The sequence below is a fragment of the Semicossyphus pulcher genome, unplaced genomic scaffold (assembly GCF_022749685.1).
Source record: "Semicossyphus pulcher isolate SPU_LCO1_2020_fin unplaced genomic scaffold, fSemPul1.0.p SCAF_7, whole genome shotgun sequence".
NCBI classification, from domain to species: Eukaryota; Metazoa; Chordata; class Actinopteri; order Labriformes; family Labridae; genus Semicossyphus; species Semicossyphus pulcher.
This window is the reverse complement of record NW_027211748.1, coordinates 11,681,255-11,695,624: the sequence shown is the minus strand read 5'-3', so window position 1 is coordinate 11,695,624 and position 14,370 is coordinate 11,681,255. Positions and strand designations below refer to the sequence as shown.

At 44.0% G+C, this 14,370-nt stretch overlaps 1 protein-coding gene across 1 annotated transcript; it reads left to right on the top strand.

Annotated features, from left to right (window-relative positions):
• Positions 1–2,012: 2,012 nt before the first annotated feature.
• LOC138612190 (angiomotin-like 2a) lies at positions 2,013–9,364 on the top strand. The gene is made up of 11 exons (XM_069685503.1): positions 2,013–2,148; positions 2,707–3,503; positions 3,991–4,159; positions 5,391–5,535; positions 5,628–5,717; positions 6,285–6,580; positions 6,678–6,853; positions 6,948–7,049; positions 7,154–7,350; positions 7,529–7,660; positions 8,086–9,364. Exons 2-11 carry the CDS (start codon positions 2,785–2,787, stop codon positions 8,169–8,171), a joined length of 2,112 nt encoding a protein of 703 aa, XP_069541604.1. The 5' UTR covers positions 2,013–2,148; positions 2,707–2,784; the 3' UTR covers positions 8,172–9,364.
• Positions 9,365–14,370: the final 5,006 nt, after the last annotated feature.

Sequence of the window (14,370 nt, the reverse complement as noted above, 5' to 3'; positions counted from 1 at the left end):
CAATTAGAGGCCGGCTGTGTTTTCATGGCATCCGATCCATCTGATTCAGTTTTCCTGCACTTGGCTTTAGGAGTGGAAATGTGCAGAAGCAGGATCCATGTTTCTTTCTGTCTCTCCCTCCGCTGCCCAAAGACATGATTAGGTTGTTATGACTGACATCTCTGCTATTTAAAGGGCCCACAGTAAAAGTCAGAGTCTAAAGTCCTCAATATAGCAGCAGTTAGCTCGGTGCAGGTAATAAATAGCTCTGTCTTGTCTTTTAGCTCGGACAGAAATAAAGCCTGTCATAAAGATTTGCTTTCACCCTCGAGGCGAGACGTTGATCTCATCTGGGAAACAAAAATAGACACGTGCCGTACAGTGTTGTGGTCATGTCTGGAAAAGAAGAAGAAACTCTATGACCAATTAAATGACTAAATGTGCTGATGCAGGAGTGTTAACCGACATCCGTACATATCCTGATTCTACGCATAACTCGGTCTCAGCAGGAGGGCGACCCCTGCATGTTTGAGACGTGAGTCTGTAAATCAGCAGGAGGAGTGTGCATGTGTGGCATTCTGCAGGCTCAGTTCTGCACCGTGTAGTGTGATGTCGGGTACAAAGAGCCACTGTGTTTGTAGTAATGGGGCACACACAGACCTCGGATTCCAGGGGACAGCTGCCGCACACACACACGCTCAGACACACTCAGACACACGGGTAAGGCATGCACGGCCTTAACACACTTGCACAGAAGAGAGATGTATTTATTCATAGTGTCGTGCAATTTACTCTCAAAGTACTTCTCATTTAATGCCCCTTTATTCTACTGCAGAGAGAGGCATTTTTCAGATTTTACTCCAATACTTTTATAAGCAGCGATAGTAACCTCGTTTCAGATTCAGATTTAACATTAAAAAAACATGTTTTTAAAATTAATTTTAATGTAGCGTCACCTACCTAACAGTTTTTAAAACAGGTGAACTGAGCTGCACTTTGACCAACTACAACATCACTTATTAAAGATCCAAGGTATCACTTTGTGTAATTACCCAGAATGCATTTGACTGTATTATAGGATAAAGTACTTCAGACACAGTGTTCGGTTGGCACACTCACTTGATTATTTATGTCGCTTTATATTGTAGCAGGTCAGCTGAAATTGCAGCTGTGTGAAATGTGTCAATAGAGAGGCATAGAGTTCATTTATTTCTAATCCGACTAATGAATTAACACATTCAATTAAATCCTTAGTTTGTCCTATCTCCCTTGTATCTGGTACCAAATGACATACTTCTTTCCGGTTGTATACACCTACTGAAGTACTGTAGGAATACTTAAATAGGATTTGACATAAGTGAACTTTTAGTTGAGCATTGCCTTTATATGTGGCTTTCTACTTTAAATCCTCCCATATTTTCATGGGAAAATGAATGCCCTTATTACTTCTCCACGTTTAACAGCAATAGTTTCTTTTCAAAATCTCATTTTAAATGCTTAGTTTATAAATGATCTCACTGTGTAGGTCTAATCCTTTACATTTGACTGTGGTCATTGTGCTAGTGCTTTTGCCAGGCTACATGTTCTAAGTCAAATTTATAATGCAGACCTTTAACTTCAAAGTACTTTCCAGCGTGATATTCCAACTTGAACTCATTTAAATTCTTCTTCCACCACTGAATGAGTTCATCAGGAACAAAAAACGCGCGTGCACCACCACCGCTGCTGCTAAAACCTCTTTAAAGTCTCCTAGGAAGAAGAACTACTGCCAGAAAACAGGGCACATATCTCACCCTTTCCTTAAACCTGACCACATTAACTAAAAGCTCAGTCTTCTTTCCCCTATACTGCTATTAAACCACTCACTGGTAACGATAAAGCTCGTTGCAGCCTCCCTCCTCCCCCTCCCGTGTGGTTTTACGCTTTTGATCCCAGAGGGACCTCGCGTTTTACATTCCTGGCATTCCGACCTCAGTCCCTCCTCGGTTACTTATTATCGCCGCCTGCTCTCTCCACAATCATTTCACAGCAAGAGAGCGAGGCAGCCCGTCCGGGGGGAGGAAGATGATACACGTTTAAGTCGAAAAAACTCACGGAAATAGAGGAATTACTTACATTTTTAACTTCGAGGTCAAGAACAACGTTTGGTTACGATGAGAGCGTGAGCTGGTAAGAGAAGCGTCTTTTTCTGCCTTTTTCACGACACAAAAACTAACACAAATAGAGATGAAGTAGTTGAATAGTAGCGTCTGGTCGTACACGGTGAGAGTGTAAAGTGTGTTGAGGAATTAAAAGTCTATTTATAGTGTTTTAAATCAGAGAACTGTGCTGAAAGAGCAAAGATAAAGTTATTTTACAATGCGGTTTTGTGCGCTTTTGCTCCCCCGTGAGATTGGAATTTTTGGCGCATGCTGTTTCAGCCTGCTGTGAAAAATGTCTCCACATCTCTGTGTTGTCGCTGTTGAGGATGTAAACTCAAGGCTAAACTATTTCATATACTAATCTAACTAAAGCTATAATAAGTGAACTTAATATGATTTGGAATAAAAGGAAATATGTTTACGTGACATTAAAGTTTGTATTGCTAGTGTTGCTGTTATTGATAAGGCCTACATGCTTCAAACACAGCCTTTCCTCAACATGTGACTGTATTGATGCTATGTCAAAGCTATAAGTTGTCTTGTGCTGTGTATACTCAGACTGATTATTTATTCTGCTCTGTTCCAGGTTCATTTATTTAAATAATTTCTGCATAAGAAAGAGCTCCACCGTCTTAAAAGAAGAAAACAACGTACACAGAGCATAATGTCCACTGAAGAGCCGTCTGGAACGGTCTTGCACCGGCTCATCCAGGAGCAGCTCCGCTACGGAAACCCCACAGACACCCGCACCTTACTTGCCATCCAGCAGCAGGCCCTGCGTGGAGGCAGCGGCAGCAACAGTGGACCCAGTAGTGGAGGCGAAATGGGCAGGAGCCCAAGATCCTCTTTGGAGAGTCTCACCCAGGAGGAGCCTCCTTTCCCTCAGCTCTCAGCGAGGCAGGAGCCTCAGGGCCAGGAGCATCAGGGGGACTACCACCACTCAGAAAGTGGCTACCAGCTCTACCAGCTGCACGGGGAAGAGCTGCCCACATATGAGCAGGCCAAGGCGCACTCTCAATATCTGGCCTCTCACTGGGGAACCACAGACCCCATCAGGCAGCTCCATGAGGGGACCCTCCTGCATGAGGGGACCTTCCACGAAGAGGCAGATCTGATGGAGCTGAAGTGCAGCCACGTGCGGTCACTGAGCGAGCATCGCATGCAGATATCTCTGGAGAGGAATAATGCTGCTGCAAAGGCTGAGGCCATGAAGAGCACCTCTCACAGCTACCCTGAGCTTCCTTACTACACACTGCACGGCCCTCAGAGCGTGGGGCCCAGCATGGACAAGCGCACCCCACCTCCAGAGTACTCAGCCCCCATGCAGGGCCAAGGATTTATCCCTCAGCAGGTCCAGGAGCCGATGCAAGCACAGCAGCACAGGTACAAAGAGGACTTTAGAAGTACATGATTAAGCGCGTGATTGTGCGTGTGCACCTACTTTAACATTACATCATGTTCAGCGGTGTAGCTTTTGTACAAGAGCCAGCCGTGCAATCATCCTTCAGGACTCGTCATTGTGTTTCACATGCGTAAACACATACTTATCGATGTTAGTCACACCGTACCGATTTCCTTCTTGACATACTTAGAGCAAAACAAGTCCAGCCCTGTAGCTAGTTGTAATGCCTGGCATACTGGAACAGGATAGTTTCACATGCTTGTGTTGCCTCGGATGCTTTCACAAGAGTATGTTCCTCATATAGGCTTATACATTCTTCACAGCCTCTGGAGTCAGCCTGTCTGCTCGCTGATAGAAAAAAAAAATTCAAATGCTCTGCTCAAAAAATAAAGAAGCACAGATTTAGCTGTAGCAGCCACAAATTCAGACACATGAGTTTGTGTTGACTCAGTTATGTCTCTTTCATAGGTTTGTCCAGTCCAGTCAGCCTGCTGAACTCCCCTGCTACAGCACATTCGCCAGCCTGCCCCCTGCTGGCTTGGAGGAGCCCAACCAGGTGGAGCTGCTGCTGATGGAGAATGAGAGGCTGAGGCAAGAGCTGGAATCACACAGGGAGAAAACCAGCCGTATTCAGAAGGTAAGAGAAGGGAATCCATGTATATTTTTTTATGCTGCTGACTGATGTTTCACTACACGCACGACACTCAGTTACTGACAGCAGCACAAAACAGCAAAAAGTGAATTAAGAGGGAAAGCATCTCAGCCAGCTGTCTGAAACACAACCCCGGTCGACAGTTGTCCACCCGTCGTCCAAACTCCGGGCACACTCCCTCATCCGAGCTGGACAGATGAGATCAGCAGCTGCTACCTTCCATACCACAGAGGCACAAACAGAGGTCACAGCCCGCTACTGTGTTTACACACTCCTTTCATTGTGGGGCTGACCTGTTTGAGGCCAGAGAGTGTGTGTGTGTGTGTGTGAGTGAGTGTGCTTCCAGGGGAGGCCATAGATTTTCAGAGTAATCTAGGGCTTGTCAGACAGCAGTCGATCGGGATGTGACCCACACACACAGCTGATGGGGGGTGGGGTGGGGGTGTGTGTGGCAGGTGGTGTGTAAAAAGTGAAAGGCCTCTTTTGTTTTTCAACCAAACAGCACTTTTTCCATCTTTTGCTTTTAGCCCCAATTTCTATTTCTCTATTTTGCCCACTAAAAGAGATTTTCTTGTTCAACATGGTGAAAACAGCTTCACAGATATTTGACACCTCAGTCAATCTTCGTAAAAGTCCACCCGCTCTCTGCTGGAGTTATGTCACATGGCCCTTGTCTCAGCCGAAAAGAATGATAATTGCCGGGGTTGGAAAGTTTTCTCCGTTAGGCCGCAGCCCTGAGTAAACATGCCTGTGTGACTGCTATAATGGTGGGTTTCTCTTTGCCGTTTCCACAACTCCAGGCACAGGCATGCACACCTTCCCTCCGCTGGCAGCCCTCCCAGACCTCTGTGTGTGTGTGTTTCCTTGTGTGCGTTTTCGGCAGTGTGTTGTGTAAATGCGCGCGCCTTGTGTGCTCACACCTGGAACGAGAGCTATCAGCCCTCAGGAATGTAGATATAAATCAGTCTCACAGGGAGTGGTGCGGGCTTGAATTCCTTCTCAGAGTTATACCACACACACACACTGAGTGTACTGTATACACACAGCCGCATATGTACCCAAATGTACATCGTACATAGTGTATGTAAACATACTGTAACATGAATCTGCATTCCAGCTCCTCCCTGGCATGTGAACTAGGTTAACCAAAAAATTCCTCTTCTCTACCTTCCCCTCTCCTCCATCTCCCCTTTTCCCTTTTCTTCGCTTTTTTCAGCTGGAACAGGAGATCCAGCGTATTTCAGAGGCCTACGAGACACTGATGCAGGGCAGCAGTAAGAGGGAAAACCTGGAGCAGACACTGAGGAGGAGGCTCGTGGCTGAGATCAGGAGGCTGCAGGATTTCAACAGAGACCTTAGAGGTACAGACTTCACACCAAACAACGATTAATTCCAACAGATCTATAATTTACACATTTTACGAGTTTAATTTTGAAACTTTGTCGCCTTACAGAAAACTTGGAAAATGCCAGAACGCATGTCGCAAAAGAAGTGGAAGTAGCCGACCATAACCAGCACATCATGGCGAAGCTCCTTGAACAAAGTAAGTTTGGTTTGGCCCATTTGTTACATCCTCCTCTGGGCTGGATTGGATTGTCTCATAGCATGGGGCCCTATTTCAAGCTTGTAGGAATTTCACTTGCATAACCTCAGCCTATTTAGTGAGAAGGCTAAATAACAGGGAATTCAATCCACACACCTCATGGCAAAGGGAAACTCTAAATCACAGAGCAGCAGTGGAAGTGGTGGAAATGAGGCTCCCCCACCTGTTGTTAGTGTGATTTATATTGTCTGTTTAAGGAACTGGACTCAAGCAGAGTGGTGCTGTTTGTATGGCCTTGATGAGGAATGCTCTGTGCTATGTGGGTCAAAGGGATAGGGCGGCTTTCTCCCCCTTCCTCCTCCTCCTTCCTCCTCTCAGCATTCCAGAAGTGCTTCGCTAAATGAAGAACACTGGCCACCATGTAGAAACTCTGGTGCTTATTACTGGGGTTGGACTCAAGAGGGGGGAAATTTGTACGAAGAATCTCCTGCAGATTTGTAATGCTTTTTCAATCTACTCATGAATAATGTAATTAACCCCGCAACCTCTCCTTCTCCCTTGCTTCAGACGAGGAGCAGAACTTCGAGCGGGAGCGCATCGAGCGGGAGGTGCAGCGGTTACGCTCCACGGCAGAGGAGCAGAGCGCCAGGGCAAAGCGGCTCGAGGAGGCCCTGGAGGCATCTCGAGGACGAGGTCGCCAGCTCGAGGAGGAGCTGAGGAGGAAGAGGGCTTATGTGGAGAAGGTGGAGAGGCTTCAGAGCGCGTTGGCTCAGCTCCAGTCTACCTGCGAGAAGAGGGAGAGCCTGGAGATGAAGCTGAGGACGCGACTAGAGCAGGAGCTGAGGAGTCTGAGGGCACAACAGGTACATGTCCCCAAAAATGTCCGATTGTCATATTTCAGTATTATATCATTCCAACAATTCTTATTAACTGTTTCAAATCTTCTCTCCTCCACCTCAGAGGCAGTCCCAGCCTCCAGGAGTGACCATGGGCTCCCTCCAAGAGCGCCTGCGCGAGCGCGAGGAGCGAATCCTGGCCCTGGAAGCCGACATGGTGCGCTGGGAGCAGAAGTATCTGGAAGAGAGCACCATGAGGCAGTTTGCAATGGAGGTGGCCGCCACTGCTGCAGCCCAGAGGTAAACATTGCAATGCCAATGACATTAGTTTGATGCACTTTGTTTTTTGTAGCTCATTTGAACTGGAGTTAAGAGAAGTCTTTTGCTTTTGCAGAGACACCACCATCATTAACCACTCGCCCTGCCACTCCTCTAACAACAGCTTCAACGAGGAGCTGCCTGTCGCCGACTACAGGAATCAGGAGATGGAGAATAGGTGCGTACCTATTCTTTAACTCTCTTGTTTTCAAAGAATGACCTACACATATCATGACTTTTTTTTTTCATGAGCTAATCTAATGTGTTTCTCTTTTGCATCAGGATCCGTGCTCTCTACGCTCAGATCTTGGAAAAGGATGCCGTGATCAAGATCCTGAACCAGCGGCTGCACCAAGACCAAGGGAGGAAGGACGAGCAAAGTCCCCGAACGAACCTCCTGAACACGGCGGGGGCTCCTCTTAGACCCGCCTCCTCCACTCCCTCCATCAGCATCACCAAGAGCACCACGAAGAGTAGAGGTAAGAATCTTACTTTTGACTAATTATTTATTTGGCTGGCATAAAGGCCAAGCAGAAGACTCTCTGCCCTTCTCTAGATGTTGCGCAAGCTGCTAAAAGACAGTGCTGCTAAAAAGATGTTCCTATTCAGTGAAAATTGAGCACTTTACTGACAGATACTTACATTGTGTTCTTTTAGGGAAGAGTCTTTCCGATGATCAGACTTTGCCAAACCGCCAGTTCTCCGCTCAGTCTGAACCTGGAACGTTAGAGCGGCAGGTGGAGGGAACCAAAGCCAGAGAGGCTGCCAGCACGTCTAAGCTCAACAGTGGTGAGTGATCTATCAAATATGCATGAGTGTGTTTGTGTCAGAGGGCCAATAATCCCATAATGCTCTGGGTGTAAAACCTCAATGCTAAATGATTTGCACACATGCAGCACAGAGCAGAGAAGCGCACTCTTCTGTCCGCATAAAGGGAGTGTTGGACCTCGGCTTCATGGATGTTCACATTGATTAACCATGCCGCCTCTTAAGCAGCCAATCAGAGAGCATGTGTGCAGGTCATGGTTCATACTGTGGGCCTGGAGGAATGTGCATGGTTGGGAAATAATGTGGATCTGTTGACTGAGCACATTCACTGTGTTTTTGACTGTGGAAAATCTTTGTTAACCTTTAGTCAAGCCAAATGTGAACATGTTTTTCACTCTTTTGGCCTCAAAGCATTTGTGTAAATAATTTTCCTTTTTTTTTTCCAGACAAAGCAGCGCCTAAGAAGTTGCAACTAAACCCCTTCAGAGGCCTGGATGAGCTGGAGTCAGAGGCAGTGGAAATCTTCATTTAAAGAACTGAGAGACAAAAAAAACTCCCTGAGAATCTGTGAAGAGTGCAAGTCTCTGAATAGTGAATGGATTAAATATTGGATGCAAGAATGTCGTGGAAAGAGGCCAATGCACGAAAAAAAAGAAAAGGACTGTTTTCACATTTTAGAGACAGAGCTGTGCTCCGACTCACTCCCTCTCACTGAGCCGGACAGCTGCAGGCGGCCTGCCCGGCCAGGGGAGCCAAGATGAATCTTCTGAGGTACTCGGACAGTATTGTGGATTGTAATAGGGCAACATGTTCTCAGAGAGTGTATGCCAAAGTATTTATATAAATATATATATATATTATTGCTGCTTTCCCCCTTTATCTCCTTTCCCAATCCAGTGAATTAAAAAGCTTCATATTTATCTTATCTGGTGTCCACATTCCCCAAACATTATGTTAAGCCTCAAGCTCTTCTAGATGAATATTCAATGAAAGGTTATTAATGTGACCTGCATTCCCCTCCCCCCCTACAACGATGGCGTCAATCTGAGGAGCCTCATTCCCGTCACACGGATCTTATCTATTTAGGAAGACTTCCCCGTGTTCAATAAATTATCTGATAACACATGAAACACTGCTGATTTGAATGCTCCCGCTGTCCATGTCTCTGAAGCTCGAGCGGCTGGTTCTGCAGAAGCCAAAAGATGTGTAAACAGCGAGATGCAGAGTATATAACGAAAGACAATTTGGTGGGTTATTTTGCCAAATGTTTGTAATTTTAGGAGGGCGTTGCATCGTGGTGTTGATTTCATCATCTGTTGCTTTTTCTGATAACTCCTCAGAGTATGTTTGCATGTGTGATGACAGTATGTGAGTGTGTTTCCTGATGTGGTGATTCAGCTGGTTTGGTCGCCACTGAGGGATAAGAGTTGAAAACTACACCGTGTTGTTTACTGTGAGCTTTGAACTAACAAACAGGTTAATTATTATTATTATTATATATTTTATACAGATGTTTGTATTGTTATTTTAGATATTATAGTGCTTTGAGCAGGATGCCAAAGAGTTTATGTTTGTTTGTTGTAAGTTATGTGCCGACAATCACGGTCATGTCAAGCTGTACACAACCAACCGAGTGTTGACTTCAAAAACAGACATTTCTGTGAACTTCAGACCATATGAAGGTTTCTACAGTTGAATTCATGCAACATTTCATAAAGCAATAAAATATTCTAATATACATGAACTGGCTCTGGATATTTTTCTGTTCGCTGATATGAAGATGATCTCAAAAAACCTCCTGCTTCACTCCCTCTTCTCGCTCACATTGTCACCCTCTCTCCTCATTCCTGCGCTCTCTCTCTCTCTCCGGCACACAGCAGAGTGCTCTTCATTAATGAATACCAGAGCTGCATTTTTCTGGGTTCAACTTTCTCGGGTGGCCTGCTCTCTTGTTCTCCTCTTGCCGTGGAGAGCGTGCTTGACATAGATCACATTCCCACAGGGACACGTAACCCTAGAAGCGACAAAGGCAGGTTTCTCCCAGATTAGCCGCTAATGCCGTTTGAAATTCCTCTGTGCCGCTGTGCACCTTTTGCTAACGTGCGCTGCATTCCTGCGCGCTTTTATTGCCTCCAATTTAACTCACACCCAGAGGTGTTTGTGCACTATTATAGGCTGTGCCATCGGATATGAAGATGAGCGAATGGAGAGCTCTGTGGTATCTGTTTTCAGGATAGATCTTTCTTTCCCTGTCACACACACACACACACACGCACACACACACGCACACGCACACACACACACACACACACACACAGACACACACACATCGACTTGCACCAGTTTGGGGCGGTTGAGCTGCACTGACAATGAACCTTCACAATGCAGCAGGACAATGAAACTGAACGTTATGGTGACTTCAGCGTCCACTCGCATATTTCACCAGTGTACTGCCACAACATGTGTGAGATATAAAGTATTGCCGTGGTAACCAATACCTTTTAAGTGATAGTATTAGATAGCCTTTAATGTGGGGGGGCTGGGACAAATATTTGGTTTGGTTTTTGTCAAATTAAAACATATTGAAGATTTCTTTTCAGGCGTCTTGGTTGTTTTTGTTTATTGTAACATTAAAACTTTAATAATGCAACCTTTATAAAGTTGGTATAAGCTGTAATTAATGCCTTAAGGTTAAATAGGTTAATGCTTTATAGATCAGTCAAGTACTTATTAACATATTAACATTGTATTTACACTTACATCCACTGCACACTTAACTTTAAACCCATTTATTTATGTCTTAACATTTATAACTTCATGGCTTATTGGGAAAGTGACAAATACCATCATAAATACCTGTTTTATTACCAAATAGATAGAGAGGATATAAAAAAGCTTTAGTCCATTGATTATTTATCATCAGAGTTAATAACTAATCTATGATGGTAGAGTCTGTCATCCCCCACTCGGAAGGTTGATGGTTCGATCCCCAGCTCCTCCAGTCTACATGCCGAAGTTACTGAACCCCGATTGCTCCCATAAGCACACCCTGCTGTGTGTGAATGTGAGCGAATGATTGGCTGATCAGTGACCTTGCATGGCACCACATTAGTGTATGAATGCGTGTGTGAAAGGGTGAATGCTGCACTCCATTTACATTTGAATGACAACCTGTACACTTTTTTTTTATAAATGGGTATAACTTGTCAGCACTAGACTTATTTCCATCAGTGTTTCTGGTGTTTCTCACAATGTTGTAAAGCATCCCTACTGTAGAAGAGTCACTGAAAAAGACGGTTAATCTGAAAAGCTTTATAAGGGCTTGGTTTGGTGCGGTGATCTCCCTTTGTAGTGAGGAAATCAAATAATGAATGTGTCTGCGAGTACTACAAAACAACTTCTTTGTGTTGCTATAATTAAGATATGACTAAACTTTGGGTGGAGTAGTCATGTGCACATCCACAGAACCTGAATAGGATTGAGGGAAAAAAATAACAGAACAGTACCTGCACACTGTAATTAAAGCTCCCTTACACTTTTCCTGAGCCATGTTATGAGCCAACACAAGTCATCCTCAGGCAAACAGACCTGTGTTTGGTGGATACCTCGCTTGTAAGGGAACTTTTATTCCAGTGTGAAGGAACTTTTTCATGAATATGCCCATATTAACACGTTACATATATTAAAGTAGAAAAAATCTTCCATGTTGTTTGTCATCTATATTCACTTTATTAACTGTTGGTAGAGTTGTCCTGATATTGATACCAGTATCAGTGCCTGAATCAGTACCAGTAACGGCCTACAATACTGCCTAATAATATCTGATGTTGGGCATCAGCGAGTATGCCAGTCTATTCACCGATCCTATACCATAATCAACCCCCCAAAAAATCCACTGGCTTCAGGTAAATTATCATGTGACAATAACAAACAACAGTGCTAACAGAGCGTGTAATGTAAGGCTAAGCTAGCAAAATGTCAGCTATCGGTATTTTGCCACCGATATTATTTATATTTTTTTGATCACACTATTTTCAGAGGGGAACTCGGTATCGGCAAGTAATCAAGTCAAGGTATCAGGAAGACAAAATGGTATTGGGACTGTAGACGTTGGTTCATGTGGCAGTAGAATTCTCTGAAGACTCTGGAGACCCCTGATGTGATTTAATGAACTTGAGTGTCTTTGTGGAGCCAAGTTGTCCATTAACCTTTAACTTTATCAAAGTATTTAAAGTCAGTTCTCTATGCCAGCTCTGAAACTTTTCTTATTAACAACTGGGAACGTGAAGTTGGAAAGTATCCCACTGTAGTGCGGTTTGATAATCGGCCGGGGAATTTCGTTAAAACACCTGAGCATGCCCGGACTTGGGCAGAGAGGATACGAGCAGGAGAGATAGCACGGATGCTTTCGACAGAGGAGCTTGTATGGGAAAACACAGAGCAGGAACTGGTGGTATGCGATGCCATCAATCTTATTTATGAACTGAGAGCTCTTATCTGGTGCACTGACTGACAACATTGTGAAGACTCGCCAACATTCCTCTGCGAATGTGAAAGGCAGCTGACATGTTTCGACTGCGGCTCTCTCCTTCCCAGAATTGAAATGATGAAGGAGGATAGAACGTAAATGGGAGTCAGGGGTCAAATTCCTTTGTGAAAATTACATTTTCTTCACATTTTGGAGCCGTGTTCCCTCCTCTCTTTCTCCCTCTCTCTGGCTCAGTCACATGGGAACTTCATATTGGCTGCAATCACCATGAAAGGAATGGGTTTGTTGCTGTGTAAACCGTGGAAATGATCCTCTCACACTGTGTGTTTGTGTGCACTGCTGGCTTTATTGCCCCATCCTAATGTTTACAGTTTAACAGCACATTCCTACTAAGCATCGGCCTTTGAAGATTCAGCACGTTCAGCAAATATGCTGACAATGGATGATGATATCAAAGAGTAGAGAGGAGGTTTTTGAAATGCAGATTGTCCTCGGCTCACATTGGTATGCTAATAAATGCAGCCTTATCATATATCTGATATATCAAACACTTAAAGAAGGAGAAACTATAATTCACACTTCAGTGGACTCAAATTCTCCTTTACACAAAACACACTCAAATAATAGCTGCTGTATACATGCATGTACACACATACTAACACACACAAGGGATATAGAGGAATGTGTGTGATGAGACATTGATTGACTGGCTTCCTCGGGGCAGATACACGCAGCACGGATTAGATCAGAGACACAGCAAGCACACATCCTCAAAAAAAAACTGTATCATGTCTCTTGTCATAAAACCCGAGCATGTTTTTGGATATTGGTTTTACATGTGATATGCCCAGAGGGACACAGAAGTATAACATCTTGTCACCACCTGTTACACAAGCCTGCCGGAAAAGCCGCTGTTGTGAACGGCATTCCTGATTGTTAAAGGGGCCGTATGTGAAAAATCCACAAGGATGACCCTGTGTGTATGTTTCAGCAAGATGTAGCCTTCACATGGCCGGGATGTCTTCCTATTTTAACACAAAGCCAAAAGGCTCGAGCAGGAATTGAGGAAAAATGTGTTTAAATAGTTAAATATGATCTCACTAGGGAGTTTAATATTAAGACATTTGATTTGTTTTCTCTTATCATGCATATTATTATGTTATTTTTCCGTCTGTTCAAAACCAACTGCAAAGAACACACAGGCAGCATTACTTGTCATGCACAAGCTGCACAATATTTTGACTCCGGACTCGTGGCCCTACAGACATTAAATGGTTAAAAGACAGAATTCTTGAGGATTGTTAACTCTTACACATCCTCCGAGGCTCAAACATTAGGCATGCACTGTAGCTTTCTGCTCCACCTCTTGGAAAACATGTGTTATTTGACTTGGGGGATTAGTTCTGTTAACTGTTTTAAAGAGCTAAACACACACACACACACACACACACACACACACACGTAGGTCATCTTTTGGGAATGTATGACAGCGTAAGTCAGGGGAGGGTTTGGCGAGTATTTTAACATTTTTTGACCACTGAGTCAGAAACTGTACTCTACAGTTTCCTCACTGTTAAGATTTGGACATTTGATCTCCACATTATTTTGACACTAAACTGTCTGAGTTACAACATTAAAATCACTTCTGAAATCCATTGTTGGGACATTTTTTGGATCACTTACGGTTGCATTTTATATTTGCACATGATTTTAAATCCCCGGGTCTGGACTAACAGTTAAAATAAGAGGGTAACATTTGCAAAAGGACACAATAAATCCTACCAGTTACTTATATATGTCACTTTCAAATGATTTTAATGGCTGGGAAGTGAGTTTTTATCACTGAGGCCTACAATAGACAACTACTAGCAAAAGTCAAGGTCAGGATAAAAAACATTTGAAGCAGAACAGCGCCACCTTCTGGACGTCTTAAGACTGAACACACATTAGCACACATCCGTCTGTTTTGAAACTGCAATGGGACTTACCTCTGGTTTGTTCAATGTTTTCCAATCGTTCACTCGATGCACTGGCATCACCAACGGTCGAAACTGTCGGGAAACGCGAGGGCGTTTGAACCAACAAATAATTAGCAGGGGAAAAGTGAAACAAAAGCCAATATTAATCCTGCCGCAATCACTATGGCAGGCCAAAAACTCATCCAAAAATCACAAAATGTTGTCATATTCAAATTAACATTATCATGGTGTCATAAAATTGTTCTTTAGTTTAATGTTAAAAA